This window comes from Podarcis melisellensis (genome assembly GCF_964234715.1).
Source record: "Podarcis melisellensis genome assembly, chromosome: 14".
Lineage (NCBI taxonomy): Eukaryota > Metazoa > Chordata > Lepidosauria > Squamata > Lacertidae > Podarcis > Podarcis melisellensis.
In genome coordinates, this window is record NC_138546.1 from 18,701,166 (window position 1) to 18,728,191 (window position 27,026).

The 27,026-nt window shown below is 47.4% G+C and overlaps 1 protein-coding gene and 1 pseudogene across 3 annotated transcripts in view; both read right to left on the minus strand.

The window, feature by feature from the left end:
• Nucleotides 1-3,895: 3,895 nt before the first annotated feature.
• Nucleotides 3,896-6,145, minus strand: LOC309356540 (myeloid-associated differentiation marker homolog pseudogene; annotated as a pseudogene). Its single transcript has one exon. The product of its transcript is annotated as a myeloid-associated differentiation marker homolog pseudogene (transcript).
• A 5,120-nt stretch (nucleotides 6,146-11,265) lies between these two features.
• SEPTIN12 (septin 12) overlaps nucleotides 11,266-27,026 on the minus strand; it is a 72,709-nt gene continuing 56,948 nt past the window's right edge. For both annotated transcript variants that reach the window (XM_081887978.1, XM_081887977.1), the window contains exons 6-12: nucleotides 26,806-26,887; nucleotides 25,695-25,832; nucleotides 20,298-20,415; nucleotides 18,795-18,890; nucleotides 17,547-17,643; nucleotides 13,940-13,991; nucleotides 11,266-12,614 (exon numbers count right to left, since the gene is read on the minus strand). In XM_081887978.1, the coding sequence (XP_081744104.1) occupies nucleotides 12,464-12,614; nucleotides 13,940-13,991; nucleotides 17,547-17,643; nucleotides 18,795-18,890; nucleotides 20,298-20,415; nucleotides 25,695-25,832; nucleotides 26,806-26,887 (734 nt within the window). In that variant the 3' untranslated portion in view covers nucleotides 11,266-12,463. The remainder of the gene's footprint in view (nucleotides 12,615-13,939; nucleotides 13,992-17,546; nucleotides 17,644-18,794; nucleotides 18,891-20,297; nucleotides 20,416-25,694; nucleotides 25,833-26,805; nucleotides 26,888-27,026) is intronic.

Below are 27,026 nucleotides of genomic sequence, written 5' to 3' on the forward strand. Positions count from 1 at the left end.
TAGATAAGAGAGAGCGCAGGCATGTCCTGGTCATGACCAGACTTTTTCTGCGCACTGCTTTGCAAAAGCATGCGCCTCTGAGGCAGATCCAGAGGAAGAAATCATTAGGTGCAAAGGGTGGCACCCAGAATTCCATCCAAATACAGGGGAATGAAATAGCTGCATACAAGCCGGCCAGCTCTCTCTCTCTTCCCCCTCTGCCACTACAGATCCCCGGGTTAGACAAAAGGAGAGTCTGCTGGGGGGGGGGGCAACCGGTGGGGATATTTCTCTATGCTGGTACAAGAACATCGAGACTCAAGCTCCAGGGGTGAATGCGAATTGAAAAGCTTGTACGTAATCAAACAGAGCCCAGGTTGTTTTATTAAACCTCATAGGTTGCAAACATCAAGTTTTAGAGCCTGTGGTCTTGGACTGAATTTAAGTGTGAAGCAACTTTGGGGAAAAAAGCAATAGGCCATGAAGATGCTTGAAGGCTCTGTCCGTGTTTACAAAAATACTTAGATACTGTTGTATCATAAAAAATACATCATGGTGGTTTACAAAAATGTAAAAACATAAAACCAAACAATAAAAATAATAAAAAGTTTAAAACAAGTTAAAGCAAAAATAAAAATGAAACATCTATAGACCATTGTGGATTAGTTGGCTGCATAGGCCTGGCAGAATAGAAAAGTTTTCAGCCGGCATTTGAAACCTGACACAGAAGGTGCCCGCTGAATCTCCAGTAGCAGGGTGTTCCACAGGACTGGGACAATGACACTGAAGGCTTGGTTTCTTGTTGTCATCAAACGAGCCTCACCAACTTGGGGAATGATCGAAGTCACTCCTGCAGATGATCTCAGTGATCGAACTGGAATATAAGGGTTTGGGCGGTTCCCGAGGTATCCCACACACATGTTGTCCTGGGCTTTGTATATCAATAGAAGAACTTTGAATCTGGCTCAGCAGCAGATGGTCAGGCAGAGCGGCTGAAAAGGTGCCATTTAAAAGGCACTTAGCACATCAGCCAGCCTACAGCATGCTGCACGAACGTGCCATCAGCCGCCGGGCCCAGGAGGATCTGCTCCTTCTCTCCCTGTACTCTGAGGAAGGGAATGTGGAAAGCTTCCTCTTCTGTTCAGTTTTGGTTATTTAATTATGTTAGCTCATTTGTATTCAGATCACAACAGAAGAAGGGAAGAGAAATTGAGTAGAGAACGGCTTTTTCACCCTTTCTCATAGCATGAGGCAACTTACACAGAAGGAAGGTGGATGTTGGAGAACTGGAGACAGGCAAATGGGAAGATTTCTTCCCGTGATGCATCATTAAAGTATGGCATTCATTCCTACAAGAGGCAGCGATAACCAGCAACCTGCATGGCTTTAAAGGAGGATTAGGCAAATTCTTGGAAGACAAGGTTATCAGTGGCCACTAAACATAACAGCAGAGGCACTCAGCGACTGTGGCAGAAGTCTTTTTTCATATTTGGAACAAGGCATGCATAGAGTACTTGAGTGTCAGAGACCAGGCTGAGGAGAGCTACCCTGATGAGAAATGGTGGGGGCTTCCCCCTCCCCCTGCTCCTGACCAAAATCCTGAAGCTGCCCAGGAGCAGGGGAACAGTATAGATTGGGAGCGGTGGTTTGCAGAGGGGCATAGTTCTGAAGACAACAGCTGGGCAGAATTGAGTGGGGAACAGCTGGGACAGGCTTCCTCAAACTTGGCCCTCCAGATGTTTTTGGCCTACAACTCCCATGATCCATTGCTAGCAGGACCAGTGGTCAGGGATGATGGGAATAGTAGTCTCAAAACATCTGGAGGACTGAGTTTGAGGAAGCCTGAGCTAGGAGAAGAAGAACAGGGAGAGAGAGAGACTCCCTTTTGCTGTAAAGTGTTCCACAGATCAGTCCAAGGTCAAGGAGAGCAGATAAGCTACACACAAGGCCCAATTGTTGCGATATCAGGTTGCCAGACAAGGAAGTGAGGGGGTGGCTTGGGGAGAAGTGAGTGGAAACCTTAATTGGGAGCACCTTTCCTCCGAGAATGGAGTCTTTGTTCTTTTGCTGTGAACATTAAAAATCTCTTTAACTGGTAAGGGACTATTTTTGCTTTGTTCCGCTTATCCACGGCCAAAGGGAGGGAAGAAGCCGTTTCCCCGAAGCCTGACATTGGACAAGGGAAGTGGTCCTATATGGAGTCAGGCCATTGGACGGAGGCAGTCTTTCTGATAACAACCACCCTGAGATCCACAGATGAAGGGCAGTATACAAAAGGAGGACCTTTTTAATGTCTCACTGGGCATATGGCTAAATAATTTCCAGGCACCGGTGCCAGATTCAAATCATCCCTTTAGAAAGAGAAAGTTTCAGTAAAATTATTTGCACCATTCAGTTTAAAAATATATATATTGACAAATCCACACATCACATCATCATACAATACATAGCCATCACAATGCAGTGCATAGCATTTTACTATATGTTGGAAGGGGAAATTCAAAAGCACACTAAATCCATCCACTAAGCAATGACCATCAGTGACTGCTTAGCAGGGGAGGTGTCTCAGTAATAAATGTAACTTGAAAGTTTTTATTCATATGTGGTGGTTGTACTATACTTCCCTGATTGGCCACAAAAGGCAAGAAGTCTCATGTACCTGCAACCTGGTCCCTCCTGCTTTCACCCCTCGTCACCTTATCCCTTGGCACAATTTTTTCAACTAGGGCGAGAGGCCAGACTTTGGACCATCATCCCTGCAAGGAGAACTATGTGGAGAATTATCAAAGATGGGCTATCTCTTGCCAGGCAGCTGCAAGATTAGTACAAGATTAGAACTTTATGCAATAAGGCATTCACACTTTCCAGAAGTATTTCGAGAAGGGCTAAACCGAGGTCAGGGCAGATAAATCCGGTTAACAATGGTTGCAATCTCCTGAAACACTTGAACCCACCACACCTGTACCACAGGCCAGGACCACCTGGAACATCATGCCAACGTGGTTGCACTCTCTCCAAAAGAGCATACTCTGAGCGGGATTCATGTGACAGAACTTAAGAGATGGTATACCATTTAAAGCATTGTCCCTCGCAATCTCACCGAGATCCAATTTCCTTGGGCGTTTCCACTGCATTACGTTCCATGCATTCTCAGGAATTTCTCATCCTAGGTCCCCTTCCCTTGATCTATATTAATATGTCATAGATAAAAGGGCTTGATGCAGCACTGTTAGGGCACCTTTCAGATTTGGACCTGCAGCAGGGTTCAGAAAAAGCTACGCTCCCTGGATGCAGCTCTCGAGAGTGAACTTTGCAAAAGTCTGTCTCTTGATTAATTGCAGTCGATTATGACACAATCCCTCCAGCTTAGCTCTCAACTGAATGCTACCTAGGAATTGACCAGCTGCAAACAAGTCATTTATGCTATGCAGCCCCTTTGTCTTCCCGTCTCCCTCTGTCTTGCTGTGCTTTTGTCTAAGTTCTCGAAACACTGGTGAAACTAGAAGTGCAGCAGTGGCAACAGGATGGTACCAGATAGTGTGCCAACTTCTGCCAAGCTTTCAACGTCATTCTCAAAAATGGATTCAGGACCTCTTTACGTTTGCCTGAAGAAATCATTCTTAGCTAAATGTAAAGAGGTCCTGAACCCATTTTTCAGAGCAACATTGGCCTGAAGGGCCATCTTAGCACAATTAAAGCAAGACCCAGGGTATACCTCTACTCCCCTATGGGATGCAAATTAATGTCCACAACTGGCATGGATCATGGTTTACTTGTAAATTTAGAATCATGGATCACTGGCAGCCCTCATACTATACAGAATCCTTTTGCTGACTGTGCCTGTTATTAACAGGGCTGTTTGCAGTATAAAAACATAAAAATGCACCACATAATAACAAACAAAACAATACCCCTGCCCAATTCAAAAGGCCATAGATTTTTTTTAGCTAAAATCCTGGGAGACAAGGAATGGTTGAATAAGAGCTCTGTTGCCTCACCCCAACAATTAAGGAAGGCTTGGTAGATTAATCAAATTAATTTTGAATAATCAATTGGGAGGAAAAAAACATTAGTTTTGGAAGAAAAACACACACAGCCTTTGTTCTGTGTGTGTTGCAGGAAGAGGCAAAGTAAGCTGTGTTTGTGCAAATAGTATCATATGCATCACCACCTTCGTACAAAGGTGAAATATTAGTTCCTCTTGCCAAGGTGCCAGATTTAGCTGTGATAGGATTCTGCACCCGGTGCCCTTCTCAGTTTTTTCACGCCCAAGTTCTTCTTCCCCTTCCTGCAAACACCTCCCTTCCTCTTACCAGATAGCTGCCTTATTGGGGGGGGGGGGGGAGCAGCAGCTGATACAGAATCACTGACCGGGCTTTTGCAAACCCTTTCTCTTTCCACGGAGAAACTCTCAGCAAGACTTGGCAGGATAGCTCTAATAGCTGCATATAAAACATACGAAATGATGTGCTGGTGGCGTCTGCTCCCTCAGAAAGCAGGGTTCGGCAGGACAGGTTCAATCCATGCATGGAATAGTTCTAAAATGAAAACTAGTATTAAAAAGAGATGAACAAACAAAAACCACCCAAATAAAAGAATCCAGGCAAAGTCTTGGGGTGGCCTCTCTGTCTTACACATTATGAACGTCATCGACATTCCTAAGTGGTTTCGGTCCTACCCAGGTGAGCCCGCTTAAGCTGGTGTGGTAAAGAAAACCATTTTGGTGGAGAAGACGAGGTCCACAATGTAGGCAATGAGGTTGAAGATGGTCAGGAAGGTCACCCCGAGCTTATTGTTCCATTTGATACACTGCGGGTTAGTCCTGAAACATGTTGAAGGCCTAGAGGAACCCTGGAAGGCATATATGGGCCATACAATGGCCGCCGTGAGGTACAGGAGCACAGCCAAGCTGTTGAAGCCCACCAGAGCTTTCTCCAAGGGGATGGGCAGGGTGGCAAGGCAACGGCCAATGGTGAGGATGACAATGAGCAACGTGACGATGAAGCAGATGCAGTAGACAGCCAGGCACCACTGCAGGCCAGGCTTCTCTGCATAGATTTGGTAGCTGGCCACCAAGGAGAAGATGAGGCAAGCCAGGTAGGTCTCAAAGACTTTCAGGAGGCCAGGGATGGTGGCCAGGAAGGTGCTGACTTCTCCGACTTTGGCCTGGGTCAGTCTCACTTCGATGGCGTAGGTGATGAAGCAGAGGCAAGACGCAGCAGTGGCGATGCCTTCGTAGCTGCAGTCACCCGTGCAGCGATCCGGGATGAAGACCGACGGGTACAGGATGGAGGTGGTGAAGATCATGAGAGCAGCCAACATGGAGAAGGCAGAGGTGAAGTCCTGCCAGGACAGAGGCAGCGACTGGGCCATGCCGATGAACTCCACGACCACAACGAAGACGGAAAGACTGAAACAGAAGCACCAGGTAAACATGGACCAGGCGCCTTCTGAGCCAGCATAGTTTCTGTGGACAGACACCAAGCTGAAGGCCGTGCAAGAGAAGAAGATCTCAAATATCCGGACAATCCCCAGTGGAGAGATCAGCGACCTGGCGTTGAGTGTCGGCATGGCACCCCCGATGCAGAGGAGCTGGCCCACGAAGCGTGTTGACACACGACCAAGGAGACAAGAAAGAGCTTTGCTCGGTGTGGGGGCAAGGCTGCAAAGCTGGTGACGGAGTGCAGCGGGTGTGTGCGTGTGGCACCAAGTCTGGGTGACGCCTCGAGGAGCAGGAACGCCCAGCTGGAGTGGATGGGCTTGGCTATCCCTCCTTCCAGGGGGAGGGAACCTGGCGGTGCAACCGGCAAAGCAACCTGAGTCTTGCAGCTCCCGAGTGAAAGCGGTGCGGAAGGTCTCTGCTGAAATCAGAGGGAGAAGCCAGGAAGCCCTAGAAGAACAGCCGCAGCATTATTCCTGCAATGTCGCTTCTACTTAACTTTCAACAAAATGAAAACAATGACACAAAAACAAAAGCTGTCTCTCAAAGCAGAAAGCAGTTCCTGGAAGATGATGGCATCATAGGGTGTGTCAGGCTAAGAGAAAGCCCCAGGGCAGGCCAGGAGGAGGAGGGAGAGCGATTGGATTTCTGAGCCCTAAGTTTTATACTTCTCTGGCTCAGAGCAGGAAACCTGTTCAGGAAGTGAGAAGCAGGTGGATGATTAATGACAGAGGATTAAAAAGTAACCATGTCCAAGCCCTCATTTTGTAGCTGGTTGTGTGCTTTACCCAGGGCTTTTTTTTAAAGACGGAACTCAGTTCCGGCACCTCTCAGGTGGGCGCCATTGCCATTATAAGAAAACAAGAGAGGAATTCATGGTGAGTTATGGTCTAGAAAAATAGCACTGGGTTTACCTGCCCCCACCACAGGACTACAGGTAACAAGGGTGAAACTGGGAACAATCCACATCTAAAACTATGGGATTTTTTGTTGTTGTTACAGTGGAGGCTCAGAGTAGGTTTCTAATCAGTGAAGATGTAAGGAAAAAGCATCCAGGTGTTCCTGCTCCGCAATAAGTATACCTGCTTCTGCCTTCTAGTCAATAAGGCAAAGGCACTGGAGTGATAGACGCACCTGTGGGCACTTTTGAAATTTGATTAGAAACACATTCTAGGGGGAAAATGTAATAAATTCAGGAACTTTGAAAATGGCTTTGCAGGTTTGCAAGATTCTCATCAATCAGGTTTGCTAGAGCTAACATAATGCACCAGTGTGTGCATGCTTATGTTCACTTTCATCATACAGATGCATTGTTGCAAAATTGCAAAAAATAAAATAAAATGGAACAATAGCTGTGCTTCTGTGAGAAACATTTCACGCACAGTGGCTTTTTTCTTTCTTTCCTGCATACAGGTTGGAGTCCAACAATATCTGGAGGGCTACAGGCCCCGCCAGCCCTGGTTTAGTGGAATATCTAATCTCATATACTGGATCTCGGCTTGCTTATTGCAAAACAGACGAAACTCAAATGCATTATCTGAACGTTCAGTTATTTAGGAACACCACACCCAAAACATGCAAAATAGGGCCATTGATTTCCATGAGATATAGTTAACATAAAACAGAGACAATCCCTGCTAAAGAGGCACAATTGACACTTCTGCTGTGCCCATTGCAGTCTCACAGAATAAGATCAACTTCTTGTTCCCCATATATTGCTCCACTGATAAGATATGTTTTAATTTGCACAAGCCACGAGTCTTGGCAAAGTGTGTACAAAGTACAAACATGCTACAAATGCAGCTAAGCAGTACAATAATTAAAAAAAGAATGAGACCATTTAAAATGTAGGGAGCACCACCAGGACCCTTATTTTCATGGCAGTTGCTAAAATCTTTGTAGTCTTTGGTGCCACCAAGTTCCCTTGCTCCATATATCCCCCTGGAACTTTGTGGCTGAGACCATTTGCACTTTGGCTGGGTCTGTGAGCCAAGGTAGGAAGAGCACACATCACACAAAGGTCTCCCTTACCAGGACAGCTCAGTCCAAAGGTGTGTTGTTTTTTTGCAAGGCCTTTGGAAGGAAAACTAAGAGCCTTTGGACAAATCAAAGCTGGGAGGGAATTCAGCACCTGGGATGGTCCAGACTCTGCCCCAAAGACTCCTTTGTTCTCAGAGCAAATGGGGTGACTTGTAATTGCCAAGACCAGGTATAGCAAAACAAAGGCACCAGTTTATTCTACGTGATTCAAAATACACCCTGAAATTGCAAACAAAACAAATTGAAAAGATTAAGGTAGTTCCAAATTAGTAATAATTAAGGGACACTGTTATTGGATCCTCTCTATAACTTTTTTAACAACAACAGAAACAATACTAGCAGCAGCAGCAGCAGCAGCAGGCTATTCACTTAAATATTGCACCATGAATATAAAAGGCACACGTTTTAATGGCCCCCCAGAATTTGATGCCCGGGTGCCCTGTACCCCTGGGTAAAGATGGCCCTGCTGCCAAATATTCCCTGATTTCAGTACAGTGGTACCTTGGGTTAAGTACTTAATTCGTTCCGGAGGTCCGTTCTTAACCTGAAACTGTTCTTAACCTGAAGCACCACTCTAGCTAATGGGGTCTCCTGCTGCTGTCACGCCGCTGGAGCACAATTTCTGTTCTCATCCTGAATCAAAGTTCTTAACCCGAGGTACTCTTTCTAGGTTAGCGGAGTCTGTAACCTGAAGCTTATGTAACCCGAGGTACCACTGTATTCGCTTCAAAAGCAGCATGTTTGACGTAGTCATAGAAATGGAGGGCTGTGTGGGGTTATTTTTTCTGTTTCCCATCGTGCCGTTATTCCTCTGATTACAGATTCTTGTTGACACCATCTTCCTTTATGGCTGCCCTTGTTTGCCCTCTTCTTTTAACTTCCAAGTTGGCTGTGGGACCCACTCTGTGGATTTGTTTATGAAAGTTCAAGAAAGACCTAATCTCATAGCTCAACTATTGTTTGTAGCAACACATTTCATTGGATTCAACAGCAAAGTACAGTACACTTCTGAGCAGTTGTGACCCCCCTTCCAACCACCCCTTCCCCATGCCACGAGAAGTGGGATGGGCAATGTCACTGAGAACAGGCACTTGCGGGAAAGTGGCTGTCAATGCTTTTCATCTGGAGAGAGAGGGTGAGGTGTAGCAGTTAGGGTGCAAAGCCTGACATGGAGAGACCAAGGTTCAAATCCTCAATCGGCTGTGAAGCAATCAGTGGACAATCACTAACTACCTTGCAAGGTTGTTGTGAAGAGACAACCATACACGGTACCCTGAGCAAATTTCTTACTATGCAAATAATGGGTTTTTAAAATGTTTGTACCTTTGAATAAAAAGGGATCTCATTTTATACACACGCCTCCCTTCCAGGAGGTCCTGGAAATGGGTCAAATTTCTTCTTGCTGATCTCTCTCTTTTTGGCTCAGATCCAGCAAAATCGTAACTCCGACGCTTAGCTGCAGCTCAGAGAGGAATCCCAGCTGCTTTGCCTTGATGGATGCATCTGTGGATACAATTTCTAGCCGTAACAACTCAGGCTGTCCCCCAAAACCCACCCCTTTCTCTGTGCTGACATCCCCCTCTCCACCCATTGCAGAAAAACAACATGAAAACATTTGCACAAAGCATGATGTAATCTTTTAGGTTATGTATTGAGCAAGCTCCTTGGAGTCACTGGTAGGTCTTTGGATGTCTCCCAGATGCTGTGGAAGTCCAAGGGATCTGTCCATGGAATGAAGGAAGTCAGTGCAGGCCAAAAACCCGAGGCCAAAGGAGATATGTGGGTGGAAATTTGTGCGCTTTCAACATAGGCCTGCCTGACTCACCAAGAAAGAAGTTTCACAGAGTGGAGGCTTTTATTTTATTTGGAGTTGAGTTGCGCTGGCTGATGAATAGAAACTCTGGAATCTGAGGCTGTTGAACAGAAAATCCCAGAGGAGCATATCACCCCACCAGGACCTGTCAGACTCACAGGCAGCCTTCTCTGAGCAACCAGATCCTTCCCAATGCTCACAACCAGTGCAGGCAGTGCAGCAGAAGGAAGGCTGTGGAACAGAGGAATGCCCATCTTCAGGTCAGAGGCTCTGAAGTCATGGACCAGGGGATGGAGCCTGCAGTATGGAGGCTGGAGGCAAAAATTTAAAGGGTCTTGATTGACTCTCAACCATTGTCAGAGCAAGTGGCTTACTCGGAGCTGTCCTTGGTCCTTCAGTTTTGCCTCCACCATTCACCCATTATTGTATTGATAGCAGTAGACCAGGGGGCGGCAACCTAAGGCCCATGGGCCACAAGCGGCCCATGGGTGTCGTTTAACCAGCCCACAAGCCGCCCCCAAACCGAGCTGCCTTCTCAGTGAGTCCCCGCATGCTGTGCTAAGCCAGCGCAGTGCAGCGCGGGGACTTGCTTCTGCGTCACTGGAAATCACGTCTGTGCAGACACAGATGCTGGAAATCATGTCTGTGCAGATGCTGACGCCGGAAAGAGCACCGTGCAATCTGGCCCACTGAGAGATCACCGGCCCAGGCGAGGTAAACCTTGCTGACCCCTGCAGTAGACCTCTCTTTCATTGCCTAACAATCTTGTACCTGGCAGTGATTGGGATGTCTAAGAAACCAACAAAATTAGAAGGTTCAGCATGCCATATTGATTCACAATGGCATCCAACAGAGATGGGAACCTACTCCTCAGGAACCATAGCACTATCACCAGAGAACAACAGGAGAGGGAGACATTTAGCTGCCTGAGCAAATGCTGTCCAGTTGTTGCCTACTCAGCCTCCCCCATTCAACTCCTTATGGTGGATCAGCAGCTAGGGACAGGCAAATATGTCCACTGAGGTTTCTCTCAGTTTCGTCTTCTTCCAGTATTAAGTCCAGTTCTCCCCATTTGCACATCATTTCCCATCTTTATTTAACATCCTCATGAAAATTCATCAGCATTTTGTGCAAATTTCTCCCAGCATACCTCTTTGCAAAAATTTGACTATTCTGCACATTTTGGCAAAGTAACGTGCCCCAATATAATGCATTTTTAAACCCCCCCAGGAATATATGCATTTGTATGCACTTTAGTATATAATATGCATTTTTGTGCACAGTACTTGGCTGGTGAACTGCATTGCAAAATTTGGAGAAGCATCAGTTCTGAGGGATGGCTGTGTTCTGAAAGTGTGAATTAAATGGGTTTGCCTTTAAATGCAAACTGAATCCAATTTCTTCCCTCACCTGCCCCTCCTCTCTACCCCCCCCCACAATCCCCCTCAGCACAACTTCCTTCCAGTACATGAGGAAACAAGATCGAACCCGAGAACCTGTAGAAGCATCTGTGTCACTGTTACAATTCTGCTGCGGCAGCAAAAACTGTTTGAAGCTTAAACCCATTCAGCAGGTACCCAGAGAATCATAGAATTGTAGAGATGGAAGGGACCATGAGGGTCTTCTAGCGCAACCCCCTGCAATGCAGGAATATTTTGCCCAATATGGGGCTCAAACCCAAGACCCTGAGATTAATCATCTCATGCTCTACCAACTGAGCTACTCGATATCACCTGGATTTCTTTCTTAAGTGGGCAGGAGGCACGGGGGCCTGTAGTGGACAGCAGCAGCAATTGGGGTGGGGGAACAGCCTTGCGGGGCAGCCAATAGCAAAAAGTGTGTGCATGATCTGCCATCTCTCCTGCTGCCCTGCTTGAACCAAACATCTTATATTGGCTCGCTGAAAGGCAAGCCCTGAGCCGAGAGAGGTCCCCAGCTTCACCCTCGAGAAGGACTCAAAGCAGCCAGGCAAAACAAAACCAAAGAACCCAAAAACCTTCTACAGTTGCTCTTTAATGGATTAACTGGAGAAGCACAATCTGCCCACAGGCCCCCTGCCCAAGAGTATAAAAGTAGAAGGATGAAAACGTGAGCCTGGGCAGGCTGACCTCCTTCCAGGAGATGGCGCTGTTCTCCTGTACTGCTCCTGCATCAACAAGGGACCAGCTGGAAAATGGTCTTCTCTTAATTCCCAACCCCAGACTCTTCTCTGGGGCAAGAGATATGAAGAGGGAGTTTTGCTCCAATCAGCACAGATGTTTTCATTGTACAAGCCAGTTATTGGCCTCCTGGCTTGATGCAAATAGCCTTCAAATGACGCCCCCTCCCTGGTTCTTACAAATTGAGGGTGGTCCAAAGAGCCAGTCTGAAGTCCTGCAGGAACACTGGGAGGTGGAAACTTCTCCAGAAGATTCTCTTTGCTTTCGCATGTGGGCTATGACAGTTGCTAGAACCCCAGCCTGGGAGGGTCTGAAAGGGGGCTCCCTCTTTGCCCTCAGGGATGGCGGGCTTAACCTTTCATGCATTACAGGCCCTTCAAAAAGCTCTCTGCTACCTGCCTTCCCCCCTCCCCACACCCCCTCTGCCAACCAACAAATACGAAGGAGAACTGTCCTAGTATTGCCAGCATATTGGAGATAAAAATGTCATAGAAGAAACACACCTGGGTGTGGTGTCATTGAAGGGTTAAGGAAAGAAATTGGCCGGCTCTGCCAGGGCCCTTTGGGACAAGTGGGTTGCCTGACAAAGCAGTGGAGTCTGGAAGGGGGAGACAGCCTCAACAGGCGGCAAGGAGGTCTCCCCAGGGTCACATGCACTGCTTGGCTCAGAAGCAGAGGCTGAGCCAAGACAAAGAACGGTGTCCCATGTGAGATGCCAAGGGTGGAGAGGCGGAAGGTGGGCTGCTGGGCTCTCTCACCCTCCCAGTGTCCTTCTGCTCTGAGGTATGAGGCTGAGCATGAGGCAGATGGAAAGGAAGGGGCAGGAAGGTGCCTGGCAGCGAAGTTGAGATTTCCCAGTCAAGAGCTGCTTCTTGTGCTCGTCAGAGATGGGGGCTCAGGAACTCTGCTCCAGCTGTTCCCGGAAGAGGGGGTTCGGGGGGAGGGAGAGGGGAACCAGTCCATTGAAGCTATTGGTGGAGGGTGTCTGTTGAGGCTGGAGAGGAGGAAGAGTGGCCAGGCTGTCCCCACAGCTCAAAGTTGGCTCTCCAACTCTCCGTTGAGGCAGCTCAGGGCCAGCTGCTTGCCGCCCGTGGCCAGGAGGTTGTTCTCGTTGAGGCGCTGGGCGCGGTACTGCTCGTAATGCACGCTGTGGGTGATGTCCTTGAGGTCCTGCAGGTGGGATCTGGGAAGGGAGAGGAAAAGAGGCAGGAGAAGTTGGAGCCGCCTGGCAGGTCAAGGTTTCCAATGACCCTTCCCTCCTGGCCAGATACAGTGGTACCTCGGGTTACATACGCTTCAGGTTACATACACTTCAGGTTACAGACTCTGCTAACCCAGAAATAGTGCTTCAGGTTAAGAACTTTGCTTCAGGATGAGAACAGAAATTGTGCTCTGGTGGCACGGCGGCAGCAGGAGGCCCCATTAGCTAAAGTGGTGCTTCAGGTTAAGAACTGTTTCAGGTTAAGTACGGACCTCCAGAACGAATTAAGTACTTAACCCGAGGTACCACTGTAGATGGATGGGGAGGGTGCTTCTTCTTCTTCCTCTTCCTCCTTCCCCATCTGTTAGACCCTCTGTCCTCACCCCACAAAGAAGGTCTACAATGGTCACATTCCTGTTCCAGGCTCCTGGAGAGCCCTGAGAAATCAAGGTCATCTTGGTTGACCCCATCTATGCCCATTCAACCCCTTTGATCTGCAGAACTGATTGTTTGGTGCAGTGACACCTGTATCTTTGGAATTCCCTGCCCATTGGTATTAGCCAGGTACTTTTGCTGTCCTGTTTTTGGCAGCTGCTAAAAACTTTGTTGTTGTTGAAGGAAGCATACCAAGGCATAAACACTTTGACTTGTATATTAATAGGCCATGCTGTTTTATGATACAGTGGTACCTCGGGTTAAGTACTTAATTTGTTCCAGAGGTCCGTTCTTAACCTGAAACTGTTCTTAACCTGAAGCACCACTTTAGCTAATGGGGCTTCCTGCTGCTGCCGTGCCGCTGGAGCACGATTTCTGTTCTCATCCTGAAGCAAAGTTCTTAACCCGAGGTACTATTTCGGGGTTAACAGAGTCTGTAACCTGAAGCGTCTGTAACCTGAAGTGTATGTAACCCGAGGTACCACTGTACAGTCAAACCTCGGTTGTTGAACGTAATCCATTCCAGAAGACTGTTTGAATTCCAAAACATTCAACAATCAAGGATCAAAGGGCGGTCAGCAAAGTCAATGGAGAAAAAAAGAAAAAAACTGCCTGGAAGTCGTTTGGCTTCTGAAAAATGTTCAACAACCAGAACATTTACTTCCAGGGTTTCGGTGTTGAAGAGCTGAAACATTCCAAAACGGAGCCGTTCGGGAACCGAGGTTTGACTGTATACGTATTTAAAACTGCCGGTTTTATTTACATCTTTCACCCCCCACTGCCCTGTCAGACAGTCATGCTCAAAAGCTTCAACAGGGATCCCTTCCTTCAAAGTAAAAAGAGTAGCAAGACTTCCAGCTCCCACAACTCACCGGATGAGGAGGTCTCGCAGCAGAGGAAACTCACAGTGGGCCGGGTTTTCCACTGAAAGGAAAGCGCACATGACAGCTGAACATTTTCAGTGACAGCGAGGAAAATGTGTCAGAAGGGGACAAGGATGGACTGAGCCAGGTGTCTCTGTTGCTCGCCCCACCCAAAGCTTGAAAGAGCAGCTCCATGCCATCTCATAGCAGACTTCCCTAACCAGGGGGCTCCAGATGTTTGCAGCCTACAACTCCCATCATTCCCAGCCAGCACGGCCATTTTGGAGTACAACTCCCATGAGACCCAAACAGCATGGGCTGATGGGAGTTGTAGTCCAAGATAGCTGGGTTGAGGAAGGCTGCCTTGTAGGAACATGAGCTAAGAAGAGCCCTGCGGGATCAGGCAAACTGTCCCTCTCCCCTGCTTTCAGCATCGCCCCCAGCTCCCCAGTTGCTGAGCCGGGTCTAATCAGGAGATCATAATGCAATGCTTTGGAACAGGGGTCAGCAAACCTTTTCAGCAGGGGGGTGGTTCCCTGTCCCTCAGACCTTGTGGGGGGCCAGACTATATTTTGGAAAAAAATATGAACAAATTCTTATGCCCCACAAATAACTCTGAGATGCATTTTAAATAAAAGGGGACATTCTACTCATGTAAAAACTTGCTGATTCCCAGACCGTCTGCAGGCCAGATTTAGAAGGCGATTGGGCTGGATCTGGTCCCCGGGCCTTAGTTTGCCTACCCATGCTTTGGAAGGTCCAGGCTCCCTAGAGGTACACCAGCAAGGAGACTGCTGAACACCAGAGGGCAGCAGATTTCTAAATACAAGACAGTGGAGTGTTTGTGGTGGTGTCGAGGGATGGGGAGAGACAGCTGGAAAGGCAGTTCTGGTCAGGAACTTCACTTAGTCCTTAAGATCTTCCTGCAAGCCACAGCAGAGCTGGGCCAGTCCCTGAGCTCTGATCCCCACTAGTGATACACTGGGAAATCAGCAGAGTACCACCCAAATGATGAGGCCTGTAGTGTAGAACCCACAACTGCAACTTTTAGCAACTTGGTGAAGCAACATCAAAATTCAACCTGGTGAACCGACAACATGTCTGCAACTCAGTGGCAGATGACATGCTTGGCATGGTCACAGGAACCTATACAGGATCAGACCAATTGGCCTCTCTCTGTCTATACTGTCTACACTGACTGGAAGCATCTTCCCAGGGTTTCAGGCAGGGGACATTCCCAGCCCTACCTGGAATTGCCGGGGATTGAACCTGAGACCTTCTGTGTGCAAGGCAGATGCTCTACCGGTGAGCTATGGCCCTTCCCCAGAATTCTCGCAATCTGTGCAACTCTTCAAGGCATGAGCCCTCCAAGGCAAAGGAAGCTGCCTTAGAGCAAGTCTCCATCTAGCTCAGTGTTGTCCTCACGGACTGGCAGGGGCGTTCTGGGATTTCAGACTGAGGGCATTCCTAGCCCTACCTGGAGATGCTGGGAACTGAACCCAACACTTTCTTTTCTGCAAGCCAGATGTCCTGTCACTAAGCTGTGGCCTTTCCCCTTGGATCGCTAGGTAGGGAGATCTCACTCCTTGGGGCCACCAGGTAGGAACGGGAAAGACCCTGGAGAAATTCTGGTGAACTGCTGCCACTCAGAGCTCATCCACACTTCTGTGTGACTCATGCCAAGAAATCATGAATCCAACCACTTTTGCTTTCACCCCACTGCTTCTCCCCAGAAAACCTGCTCTTTAGCGCTAAATCAGAGCAAACATCAATCTAGAGAAAACCTGGCTGATGTTTGCTCCAATTCAGCAGTAAAGATTGGCTTCCCAGGAGAAAAATAAAATGGACCCTGACCATTAGGTCCAGTCGTGGCCGACTCTGGGGTTGTGGCACTCATCTCGCTTTATTGGCCGAGGGAGCCGACGTACAGCTTCCAGGTCATGTGGCCAGCATGACTAAGCTGCTTCTGACAAACCAGAGCAGCGCACGGAAACGCCGTTTACTTTCCCGCCGGAGCGGTACCTATTCAGCTACTTGCACTTTGACGTGCTTTCGAACTGCTAGATTGGCAGGAGCAGGGACCAAGCAACGGGAGCTCACCCCGTCGTGGGGATTCGAACCGCCGACCTTCTGATCAGCAAGTCCTAGGCTCTGTGGTTTAACCTACAGCGCCACCTGCGTCCCTATCCCAGGGGGAAAGCAGGGGGTAAATGCAGGTCTGGGTCAGCCCTTAGTGTTGACAATACTGAACTAGATAGACCAATGGCTTGACTTGGTACTATAAGGGAATTTCCTATGTCCCTGTGGATTGCAATGCATTTTGCTTGGGGCTGCCCTCGAAGATGGTTTGGAAAACTTCCACTGTGGCAGAATCTGTAAGGTAGAACAGGTTTGGGGGTGAGGCATTTGGGTCACATCACACTATTGTAAGCCAGTCCACAGGATCTAGTGCTATTGCAGGCAGTTCACACAAGCATTTATTTCGATGTACCAAACGAGATTAATTTGGGGCCAGGATTCTGGATGTCCCTGGGAAACAGGGGTGCTTCTGTGCACGAGAGCACGGCACTCTGACAATACAGCTCAAAGGCAGGAAAAAAATTCCCCTGCTTGATTCTTGTTCCCCCAAAGCACCTCTCCCTCTGCTTTTGGCCAGCATTCTCCCCCCCCCCCCAGGTGGGAGTAGCAGGACTATCCTGGCCCATGGATGGGGCAGATTGCTGCTGTCAGTGTGGAATGCACCGTGGGGTGGTGGGGAGGAGAGTGGAAAGCCATGCTCTGCAGGTTGAACTCTGCGCCTAAGATTGGAGAGGAAGCAGAGCAAGACTCCCCCAGATGCCTCTCTCCTGGGTGAGCAGTTGGCAGGAGGACCCAAAGCCGCAGAATCTGTCTTATACCAATCCAGAGCATTGGGCCGTCTAGCTCAGTATATTCCTTACACTGACTGGGAGCAGCTCTGCAGAGTTTTAGGTAGGGGGTTTCTCTCTCCTTCCCCAGCCCTACCTGGAGATGCTGGGGATTGCACCTGGGACCTCCTGCAGGTAAAGCAGATGCTTTGGCACTGAGCTATATGATCCTTCCTTGAAAGTAAGTTTCTAGTCCTCATGATCTGGACTAAAGAGCTGATTTAAATAGGAACATAGGAAGCTGCCCTTATGCTGAGCCAGAACATTGGTCCTCCTAGCTCAGTATTGTCTATACCAGGGGTCAGCAAACTTTTTCAGCAGGGGGCCGGTCCCCTGTCCCTCAGACCTTGTGGGGGGCCGGACTATATTTTGAAAAATAGAAATGAACGAATTCCTATGCCCCACAAATAACCCAAAGATGCATTTTAAATAAAAGGGCACATTCTACTCATGTAAAAACACGCTGATTCCTGGACCGTCCACAGGCCAGATTTAGAAGGTGATTGGGCCGAATCTGGCCCTCGGGCCTTAGGTTGCCTACCCAGCAGCTCTCCAGAATTTCAGGCAGCCTGAAGAGAGCCTGGAGAGCCTGGGGATTGAACCTGGGACCTTCTGCATGTAAAATGAGATGCTCTGCCACTGAACTACAGCCCTTCCCTCCAAAGTGGACAAGTTCTCCTCCAGGGCTTCCCCAGTCCAGAAGGGTTTACCTTCGATGATCCCCCACTTGGTTTTGCGGCCCAGGACTTTCTTCCCGTTCACCTGGTGCTCCTTGTCAGCTCCCACCACTGCAAAGGGGATTTTCTCCTGATTAAGAGAATGAGAGGGGCATCAGTCCAGGGAAGAACAAGGGTGTTTCTCCCCCACCCCCACCTTTTCTTGGAAACCTCTAGTATTACAGCACTTGACATGAAAAGTGTGTAGATGCTGTTAAAGGAGCAGAACACCATCTTCCCTGCCTTGTTAGTGAAAACCTGGTACTTGCAGACTGTGGATGGTGCCGATAATGGGTTGGTTCCATTATCTTTGAGTTGGTTTTTTTTAAACAATATGTAATTTTTGCAAAATGAAATAAATAATAATAAATAGCTTAGCGCAACATGGCTAGCACCACCACCATGCCTAAACACTAGTTGCTGTTTTTTTAAGAACACAGAACTTCAGCTGAACTGAAGTACACTTCCATTTCCGACTGGAATCCTCTTTTTTTTTTTAAAAAAAAATTTCTTTTCTTTTAATTTGCTTTTGGAGAGACACTTCAAAGCCTGGGCCCTCTGGTAGACCTCAAGGCAACCAATGTTTCCCTCCTTCTGTTTACTGAACTGCCTTTATCCGGGATGAGACCCGGCCAATCAGAGATTGCATCATTGATAGGGAGTGTGTCAGAATAACACACAGTCCTTTACATTTTGCTTTCACTGAGAGCAAACTGAATGTATCTGAGAGTGAGGACCCTGCTCCCTAGACTTGGCCTATGGATAATCCCAGTCAATCAGGGATCACATAGCAAAAGGAAGTAGGCTGCAATGCTATATAGCCAATCAGATTTGGCTATGTTTGAAGGCACATAATGCTGATTCAAACAGAGGGCACTGTTTTCCGAAAAGGAAAATACTTCCAACGCAATATTATAAAAGAAACAAATCACGTGTGTGTGTGTGTAAAGAGACAAGAGAGAATACAGTCGTACTTTGGTTTTCAAACAACTTAGTTCCCGAACGTTTTGGCTCCCGAATGCTGGAAACCCGGAAGTGACTGTTCTGGTTTGCAAACTATTTTTGGAATCAGAGCTTCCTGCAGCCAATCAGAAGCCGCGCTTTGGTTTTCGAACATTTTGAAAGTCGAATGGACTTCCGGAACAGATTCTGTTCGACTTCCAAGGTACGACTGTAGTGCCAACAAAAGGCACAAAACAACTCTTAGTCAATTTCTCCCCTTTCCAGATAGCCAGCACTTACCCGTATTTTGTCGTTCAAAAGCCTGTCATCGGGGTCGCTATCCAAGTCCTCTTGGGGGTAAACATGGATTCCGTGGGCCTTCAAGTCATCCTGAATCTGCCAAGAGAAAAGTTTTTGGCACTGAGACCAGAACTCCTCCTTGCTGACTTGGAAATGTACCTTCTTCATGGCCAGGGCAAAGGAAAGTTTGCGAGCAAAGCAAATTCAAGCCCAGTGTGTGGTGATACTCATGAGGAGCCTGCAGGGTGCCAGGGTCTCTCTCCCGCTTTCCGCCTTGACTTTGCACCACTTTGCACAAACAGCAGAGGAGCTCCTTCTGGCTTGCACCATGTCAGAGTGCAGGTGGGCAAAGAGATGCTTGCTGAGTGCTACAGACACTTGAGGGTTTCGTTCCACCTGCATTTTAAAGTAAACTAACATGTTTTCACATTACTTGGACTGACATGCAGATTGGAAGGGCCGTCAGGGACCGTAAGAAGGGCTGTCAAGAGCGGACTTGGGTGCCAGTGAAAAAATGTTTTTGGCCCCCCCAGCAAGAGTGGACCAGCTAAAAATCTTTACATAGGATATAAAATCAAAGTGTGACCTTGATTTTATGTCAATAATAAATACGACAATGTTCATACTTGCTGAGACTTATTACGATCGTAACAACTAATATAAGTGAGATATACCCACACGATTGTTGCTGAACTAAGCATACACTTCAAACATTACCCTTGTATGTGTTAACACAACATGTGTCTCACACAACAACTTGGTTGTACAGTATTCACATGGTGTTCTCTTACAAAAACACACAAATGCAACTGCAGCATTGTACTTGTCAAAGTGCAGAAGCGAATGTTTAGTCAGAAATGCCGTTATTTGGAATTGGGTATGTGTTGAACATGAAATATATATTTTGTTAAGAATGAAATGACTGTGTCATGTACTGTGCCTGGAAAGGGCAGGGCAAAAGGTTAAGTGTGGATTTAAGTCCAGTTTTGCAATTAAGCTTTCTATAGATTTTTCTAACTAAATAATAATAAAAAACCCCAGTGCAATTCTAATCATGGGTGCTTCCAGACCATCAATATTTTGGGGGAAGGATTCATCACATAATAGCAAAGTCAGGCTGCACAATTAGCAGTTGATTGGGAGGTCTTGCACAACAAACCCACTTCCTGAAAAAGGTCAGACTTTGCGTAGTAAGGAGAGCGACGAAAAGCTGCTCTGGGAAGCATGTGGGATAACATTTGCTTTGACACAACGTAGTCTAACCACCCTGCAAACAGACCAGAATGGGAACTCATTAAAAAGCCAACACTCTCTTATCTCCCTACAAGCAAATCAGGATGAATGATCAATAAATAGGTGGTTTGGAAGCACCTTTGTGTCTACTGAGAAGCAAATCCCATTGGATTCAATGGGGCTTACTCCCAGGTATACAGGGCTAGGATTGCAACCCAAATTTGAGGAAACATTGCCACTGCCTCCTGCTGCCACCAATGCTCTTCTTACCCTCCGTTTGAACTCTGCGCGTTCCTCTAAGGTCAGAGTGTCGGCCTTGGCGATCACAGGCACAACGTTGGTGATCTTGCTGAGCCGCCTCATGAACTCCAGATCCAAGGGGCGCAACCTGACGGGAGAGATACAGGAAGTCTCTTGCAGCAGTGCTGTAAAGGGCCAGCTCAATATGTTACATTCTATTGCCATATTGACTGCATTTATATCCAATATAAATGCATTTACTGCATTTATATATATTGATATAGTGCACTTATATTGCACTTATAGTGCACTTTAACTGTGATCTCCTCCCAGGTCCTAGTATGACACCCTAACCACTTCACTTCCACTGGCTCATTTTGCAGCCTGGGGTGAAGGGGAACACAGTGGTACCTCGGGTTACACACGCTTCAGGTTACATACGCTTCAGGTTACAGACTCTGGTAACCCAGAAATACTGCTTCAGGTTAAGAACTTTGCTTCAGGATGAGAACAGAAATTGTGCTTCAGCGGCACGGCGGCAGCGGGAGGCCCCATTAGCTAAAGTGGTGCTTCAGGTTAAGAACAGTTTCAGGTTAAGAACGGACGTCCGGAACGAATTAAGTACTTAACCTTAGGTACCACTGTATGCTCCTTGCACCTGAAGAAGTGGGGCTCTGCTCTTTGAAAGCTTACACATAATAACATTCCTCAGTTCTACAATACTCCTTGATGATAATGCCCTATAGAGGTTACCCCTTAAAAATAAAATAAAATAAATTTATTGCAAGTTTAACCTAACAAAAAAAGGAAAAAAAGAAGAAAAATAAGCCACCAGCCCACATTAATAATACAATGGCCATCAATAAATCTATCTCAGTTCATATTAGCCATCCAAATGTCCTGATAAATATTAAAACAAATTTGATGTTGAAATATGTTTAATTGTAGGAGGGGCAGTAAGGTCCTTCAACCCTGAGAATCCTGGGAACTGTAGTTTGTTGAGGGTGCTGAGAGCAGCAATTCCTCTCCCAGAGCTACAATTCCCAGAGTGGTTAAACCACCAATCTTTCTTCCCCAGGATTCTCTGGGGGAAGCCAGAGTGGTATGATACTGCTTTAAATACTGTACATTGTGCGGATGGAGCCAATGTCTCGGCTGCCAGAAGGGCTCAGAAGCTTTCCATCTTGCTTGCGGAAAGATTTATAGGATGCTGGGAGTGTGTTTGTGACATGTTACCTGGTCTTACTACCTAGCCACCCCATTACTTGAGGAAGCTGGAAGTTTCCATCACACTCACAGTGTCTGTTGTGTCATTTAATCCAAGTATTTAAGTCTGAAGTTGTTTTGAGTCGGCGAAATCTCCCTGCCAGCCCAAGAGAGATTATTCTGTCCGTTTGTGTGCAAAAGCCCACGTGTTGAGAAACTGGAGATCCATTTTCTGGCAAACACCTAAACAAGAGTGGCTGCTACTGATGGGATTTATTAGGAAAGACGCCACTCTCTGCTTCTGAGCTGCGGCTTAATCTGAAGGTGGATAAATCAAGACGGGCTGCATGCTTTTCTTCAATCGCGACCATTTGCTAATCAGCATTCTCTGAACAGATTGCTCTTTCCCGTAAACTCATGTAACTAATTTTAATGGGGAGCCTAAAATTGCCGAAGAATTGATGCTTTTGAATTATGGTGCTGGAGGAGACTCTTGAGAGTCCCATGGACTGCAAGAAGATCAAACCTCTCCATTCTGAAGGAAATCAGCCCTGAGTGCTCAATGGAAGGACAGATCATGAAGCTGAGGCTCCAGTACTTTGGCCACCTCATGAGAAGAGAAGACTCCCTGGAAAAGACCCTGATGTTGGGAAAGATGGAGGGCACAAGGAGAAGGGGACGAAGAGGACGAGATGGTTGGACAGTGTTTGCGAAGCTACCAGCATGAGTTTGACCAAACTGCAGGAGGCAGTGAAAGACAGGAGTGCCTGGAGTGCTCTGGTCCATGGGGTCACAGGAGACTGACACAACTAAACGACTAAACAACAACAACAAAAATCTGATACAGAAGGTCTTGCCACTGACACGGAAGAGTCAGCCTTGACTCCTTCCCAATATGCTATGAAGAAATCTGAGCAAGGGCTTCTTGGTACCATTGGAAGCCTCAGTCTACTGGCCTGCATGCTTGGTGTTTGCAAAAGAGTTGTCGCTTGGAGTCATGTGCCCTGGGCTCTTGCGGTCTAAGGCAAGGGGTGGCAGGGGGCCTTTGGAATTGGGAGCATGGAAGGCAGGGAGCCCAACAATAGGTGCAGCCAGAGCCAATGACAGGTGGAGCCAACTAATTCTAGTTTGGCCCCTGTTCATTCATGTCACTCCTGATGAACTCTACAAGGGCAACAACCAAGACTGAGAAAGGAAGCAGCCAAGGCTGTAAATGAGCAGGAAGGGAGGTGAGGGCTGGTTGAGGGCAGACTGAGGTTGGTGGGGCATTAGGAAACAGGCCAGTCTCCGCAGGGCAGGGATGAGGAACTGGATCCGGCTACTGGGTTGGTCCCTCCCCTCCTCGAACCCTGCAGGTCCCTTTGGTAGGTAGCCACCCACCTGTCAATCGCCTGATGTCATCAAGTGTTTTTCCTTCCTCCTGCATGGTTTATTTTATTAAAGATTTTCTTGATTTACAAGAGTGTGTGCAATGTCTCTCTCTCGCATCCCCCCCCATGTAATATTTTTACAAATCAGTTTCATTTGTTGACACAGCCAACCACAAATGAACAACCACACCCTAGGCCAACCCCAACCTTTCTCACCACCAAAGGAACACAAGTGAACTGCAAAGAACCTGCACAAGCAACGCTGACACCAAACCAAACCCTACATATAGTAAGTAAAATAGAAACATCGCCACCCGACCTCACCCCCACCCATCTTTTCCCCCCACCTCTTTCCCCCTTTTATTCCTCCTGCATGGTTTGAAATCAAACTGCGTGGGGATCTGTGGATACTGCCGATCACCTCACCATGGCGCTTGCAAACCCTGTTTTTGGCAGGAAGCCACAACCTGACAGAAGCAAGGGGCCCACAGCACAGAGAAGGCACAACGTCTCATTGGAATCACCTCTAGAGAAAACATAAGCTTTGGAGTGTGGCGGCAGCTGGCTGCAGGGCGTTCAGTAGGGCTGTGCTGGGAGGGATGGCTATTTATTTTGCCTCCCAGCCAGTGACACAGTCATGGGAAGCTCAAGACCCATTACTATTTTTGTAGTAGGATCCCTGTCTCCAGTGCCCCAGAGCTGCCCAATCAGCATGAAAGGAGGGCTTCTTCTTCTTCTTCTTCTTTTTTTTAGCCACTGAGAAGAAGTCATGTCAACCTTTGTGCTGATGAGAGCCAATCAGAGTGAAAGGAGTTGATTTGGTCACAGCGGATTGGCTCCTAGGGTCACTCTGGAGAAGGTGTCAGGAAGAACGCCAAGGAGTTGTTCTGTATGCTCCAAAGCCAAGCACTTAGGGACACTGAAAACACAAGGGGTGCTCCAGATTCAAGAGCACAGTGCGCATGTTCTGTTTCATACAACAGAACATCCAAAGTCGCGCCGAAAGAAGATATCGGAGCACTCCAAATCAGTTGTCCATGCAGGTGCTGAAAGGCAACTGAGTTGAATAGGATCCAAAAGGCAGCAGTCTGATTGGTCCTAGAACAAAAGGATTCAGAATGCAGCAGTCTGATTGGTCCTAGAACAATAGGGTCCAGAATGCAGCAGTCTGATTGGTTGTAGAACAATAGGGTCCAGAATGCAGCAGTCTGATTGGTCCACAGGAGCCACCCAATCCAGCTCCAGGTGGAAGTGAATCCGCAACCTGATTGGCCTACAGGTGAATCCCGGAATTAGCCAACCACGTGGGGCCCATTGTGTAAATAATGTATATAAAGCAGACATTCTGGGGGAACTTCCATTCCTCCTCACCACTATGAGCTGAATAAAGAGCATGAAATCCACTCTTGACTCCGAGTACATTTCAGCAACACATGGAGATCTGCACTGATTGTTGCAATGCATCCCTCATGGCTATTATTTAATAATTATGTAATTATTATATAATCTTAGAAGGGGCATGCTGTGAGGGGGTATGGCTGTGACTACCAGAAGTACACGTCCTTCTGGCCTACACCATGGTGTACACTGTGTACACCACGGCTCTCAGCCCACGCCCACTGCAAGAGAAAGGTGCCCTGGGAGCGTTCTCACCTCCCTCAGTGACTGAGAGCACTCCCTGCCCCACCCTTCCAGCAGCCCACTCCTCTCTCTCGGAAGTCAGTGGATTCTTGGCCTCAATGCAACTTTCTCCTCCCACCTATGCTGGGTGGAGCAGGGAGAATGGCGAGGAAGCAGCTGTGGGACAGATGTTGGGAAAGGAGCGATGGGGCCAACAGTACCCACACACGGAGGGAGAGGAGGGGATGGGGGACAAGGAGCCTGGCAGCTATTTTTAACTGAAAGTGACAGACATTCCTGGCAGGTACGAAGGCATGCCCAAGTCAGCCCCGGTGTGCTTCTCTGTGGTGCCCACAGGCTCAGCTGATGGACATTATTACGATTATTTATTATATATCCTGCAATTATTACTTTTTTGCACCAAGGGGTCTCAAAGCAACTTACAGAATGGAAGTAGAAAAAGCAAAGGCTTTCAAACCAGATGCACCAAGGGGCAGGGTGAGGCCTAATATAAATTTCCAAGAGCAGAATTCATAGTGTCTACACTGTTTTTTTTCTCGACTCGGGGGTAAATGGGGAACCTGTGGCCTTGCAAATGCCCACCAGCCCCAGCCAGCATCGCTGGAGACAGGCTCCCACAACCTCTGGAGGGCCACAGGATCCCAGTCCTGCCCTGCACTCTGTTGCAAGCAATATGTTATCTGAACCGATGGAGGGTGGGGGGTGATAGACAGAAAGGCAGCCTACTCTTCCCTGGCTGATTCCTTCCTGAGTAACTTTGTCTGTGGGTTTTCTCTCAGGCTTTTCATATTCTTGCCATGGGCCACCCTTTTGTTAACCTCTTGACTCCATGACGGCTACATGTAAGCTTGTGGTTGCTTGCTACGAGTACTAAGACTTAAGTTTCTTTATCCTTAAGGAATAACATCAACTCCTGATAGCCGGAACACGGGAAGTCATTCAAAAATATCCGATTAATTGGCTTTTTTGATTGTATTATGATTTGGTATTGTATTCATGTGGCCTCCGTTGGATTTTTATGAATGAAAAATAAATTATTATTTTTTAAAAAAAGTTTCTTTATCCTTTCCCATAGCTGTTTTACTAAACTACTTATTTCTGCGCTCTCTCTCTCTCTAATTCCAACACACCCAAGTATGCCTGATGATAACGAAATTAGAGTATCTTTAATGCAAGATCTTCTTCACCCCCGCCTGCAAGAAGGGCTTACCAGTGACCCGTTGGTGGCACGAAATATACACAGGCGTGGACTCGGGTGTCGGGGATCTTCCGTTTGCGGTTGATGAGGATCTCTTCTCTCAGGTATCGCTCGTACTGGTCGTTGATATATTCGATGATTGGGTCCCAGCTATGGGGAAGGAGAGAGGGTGATTCTTATGCTCAGAGGAAATTCTCCCTTCAAGTCGCTCCTCTCCTAGCATGTGAGAGAGGAAAACCATGTCTGGGAACTCTGGAGGAAGGAGAACAGGCAGTGGTGTGGGGAATGATTTGGAGTAGAGAAACTCTGCAGTATAAAGTAGAGTAGAGAAACCCTTCCGCCATCACCTCTCTGTTCAGAACAGGGGTCAGCAACCTTTTTCAGCCGTGGGCCAGTCCACTGTCCCTCAGACCATGTGGTGGGCCGGACTATATTTTGAAAAAAATTCAAAATGAACGAATTCCTATGCCCCACAAATAACCCAGAGATGCATTTTAAGTAAAAGCACACATTCTCCTCATGTAAAAACCTGCTGATTCCTGGACCATCCTCGGGCCAGATTGAGAAGGCGAGTGGGCCGCATCCGGCCCACGGGCCTTAGGTTGCCTACCCCTGGTTCAGAATCACCCCTAAGAAAAGAAGGTTTCACATGCACATATCCTCGTAGCAACAGTTTTGGAGTAGAAGGCTCTGGTTTGTGCATTTCTTCAGAAATCAGGTGTGCTATGCTCACACAGTGGCAAATTCAGAAGACTTGTGCATCTGCACCCGCCCAAAAAAGATTGGACTTTGTGCACTAAGGAAAGTGGGGGGGGGGAAATGAACTGGAAAGTGTGTGATGATGACACTTGCTTTGATGCAATGCTGTATTACAAAGAAATCTGAACAAATGCTCAAAAATAGTGGACAGCGTCCCATCTCCCTGGAAACAAATCATGAAGAATGTTTGAGAAACAGTTTGTCTGGAAGCAAACCCCAATTTATAAAAGGCAAAAGATAGAAGCCCCACCGATGTTTCACCACCACCTCAGAAACACTTTTAACGGTTGTGTTGTTTCTACTCCTAGTGCAGCCCCTTTCCCCAAGAAAGAGAAGTGAAGCAGCAATCAGGTCTCTCTCATACCAGTTTTGATTGTTAATCTGATCCCCAAATCCTGGCGTGTCTGTCACCGTCAGCTTCATCTTCACACCCTTCTCTTCAACAACTGTTGGGAAACAGAGCGAAACGGTGTTAGTTCACTGCCTCTAAGGGGCCCTTCTCATCCCAAAGGGAAGCTCACCCGCTTCCTTCTCGCAAAATGTGGCAAACTGAAGTTAAAATTTGAAATATGAAAAACAGAGAGC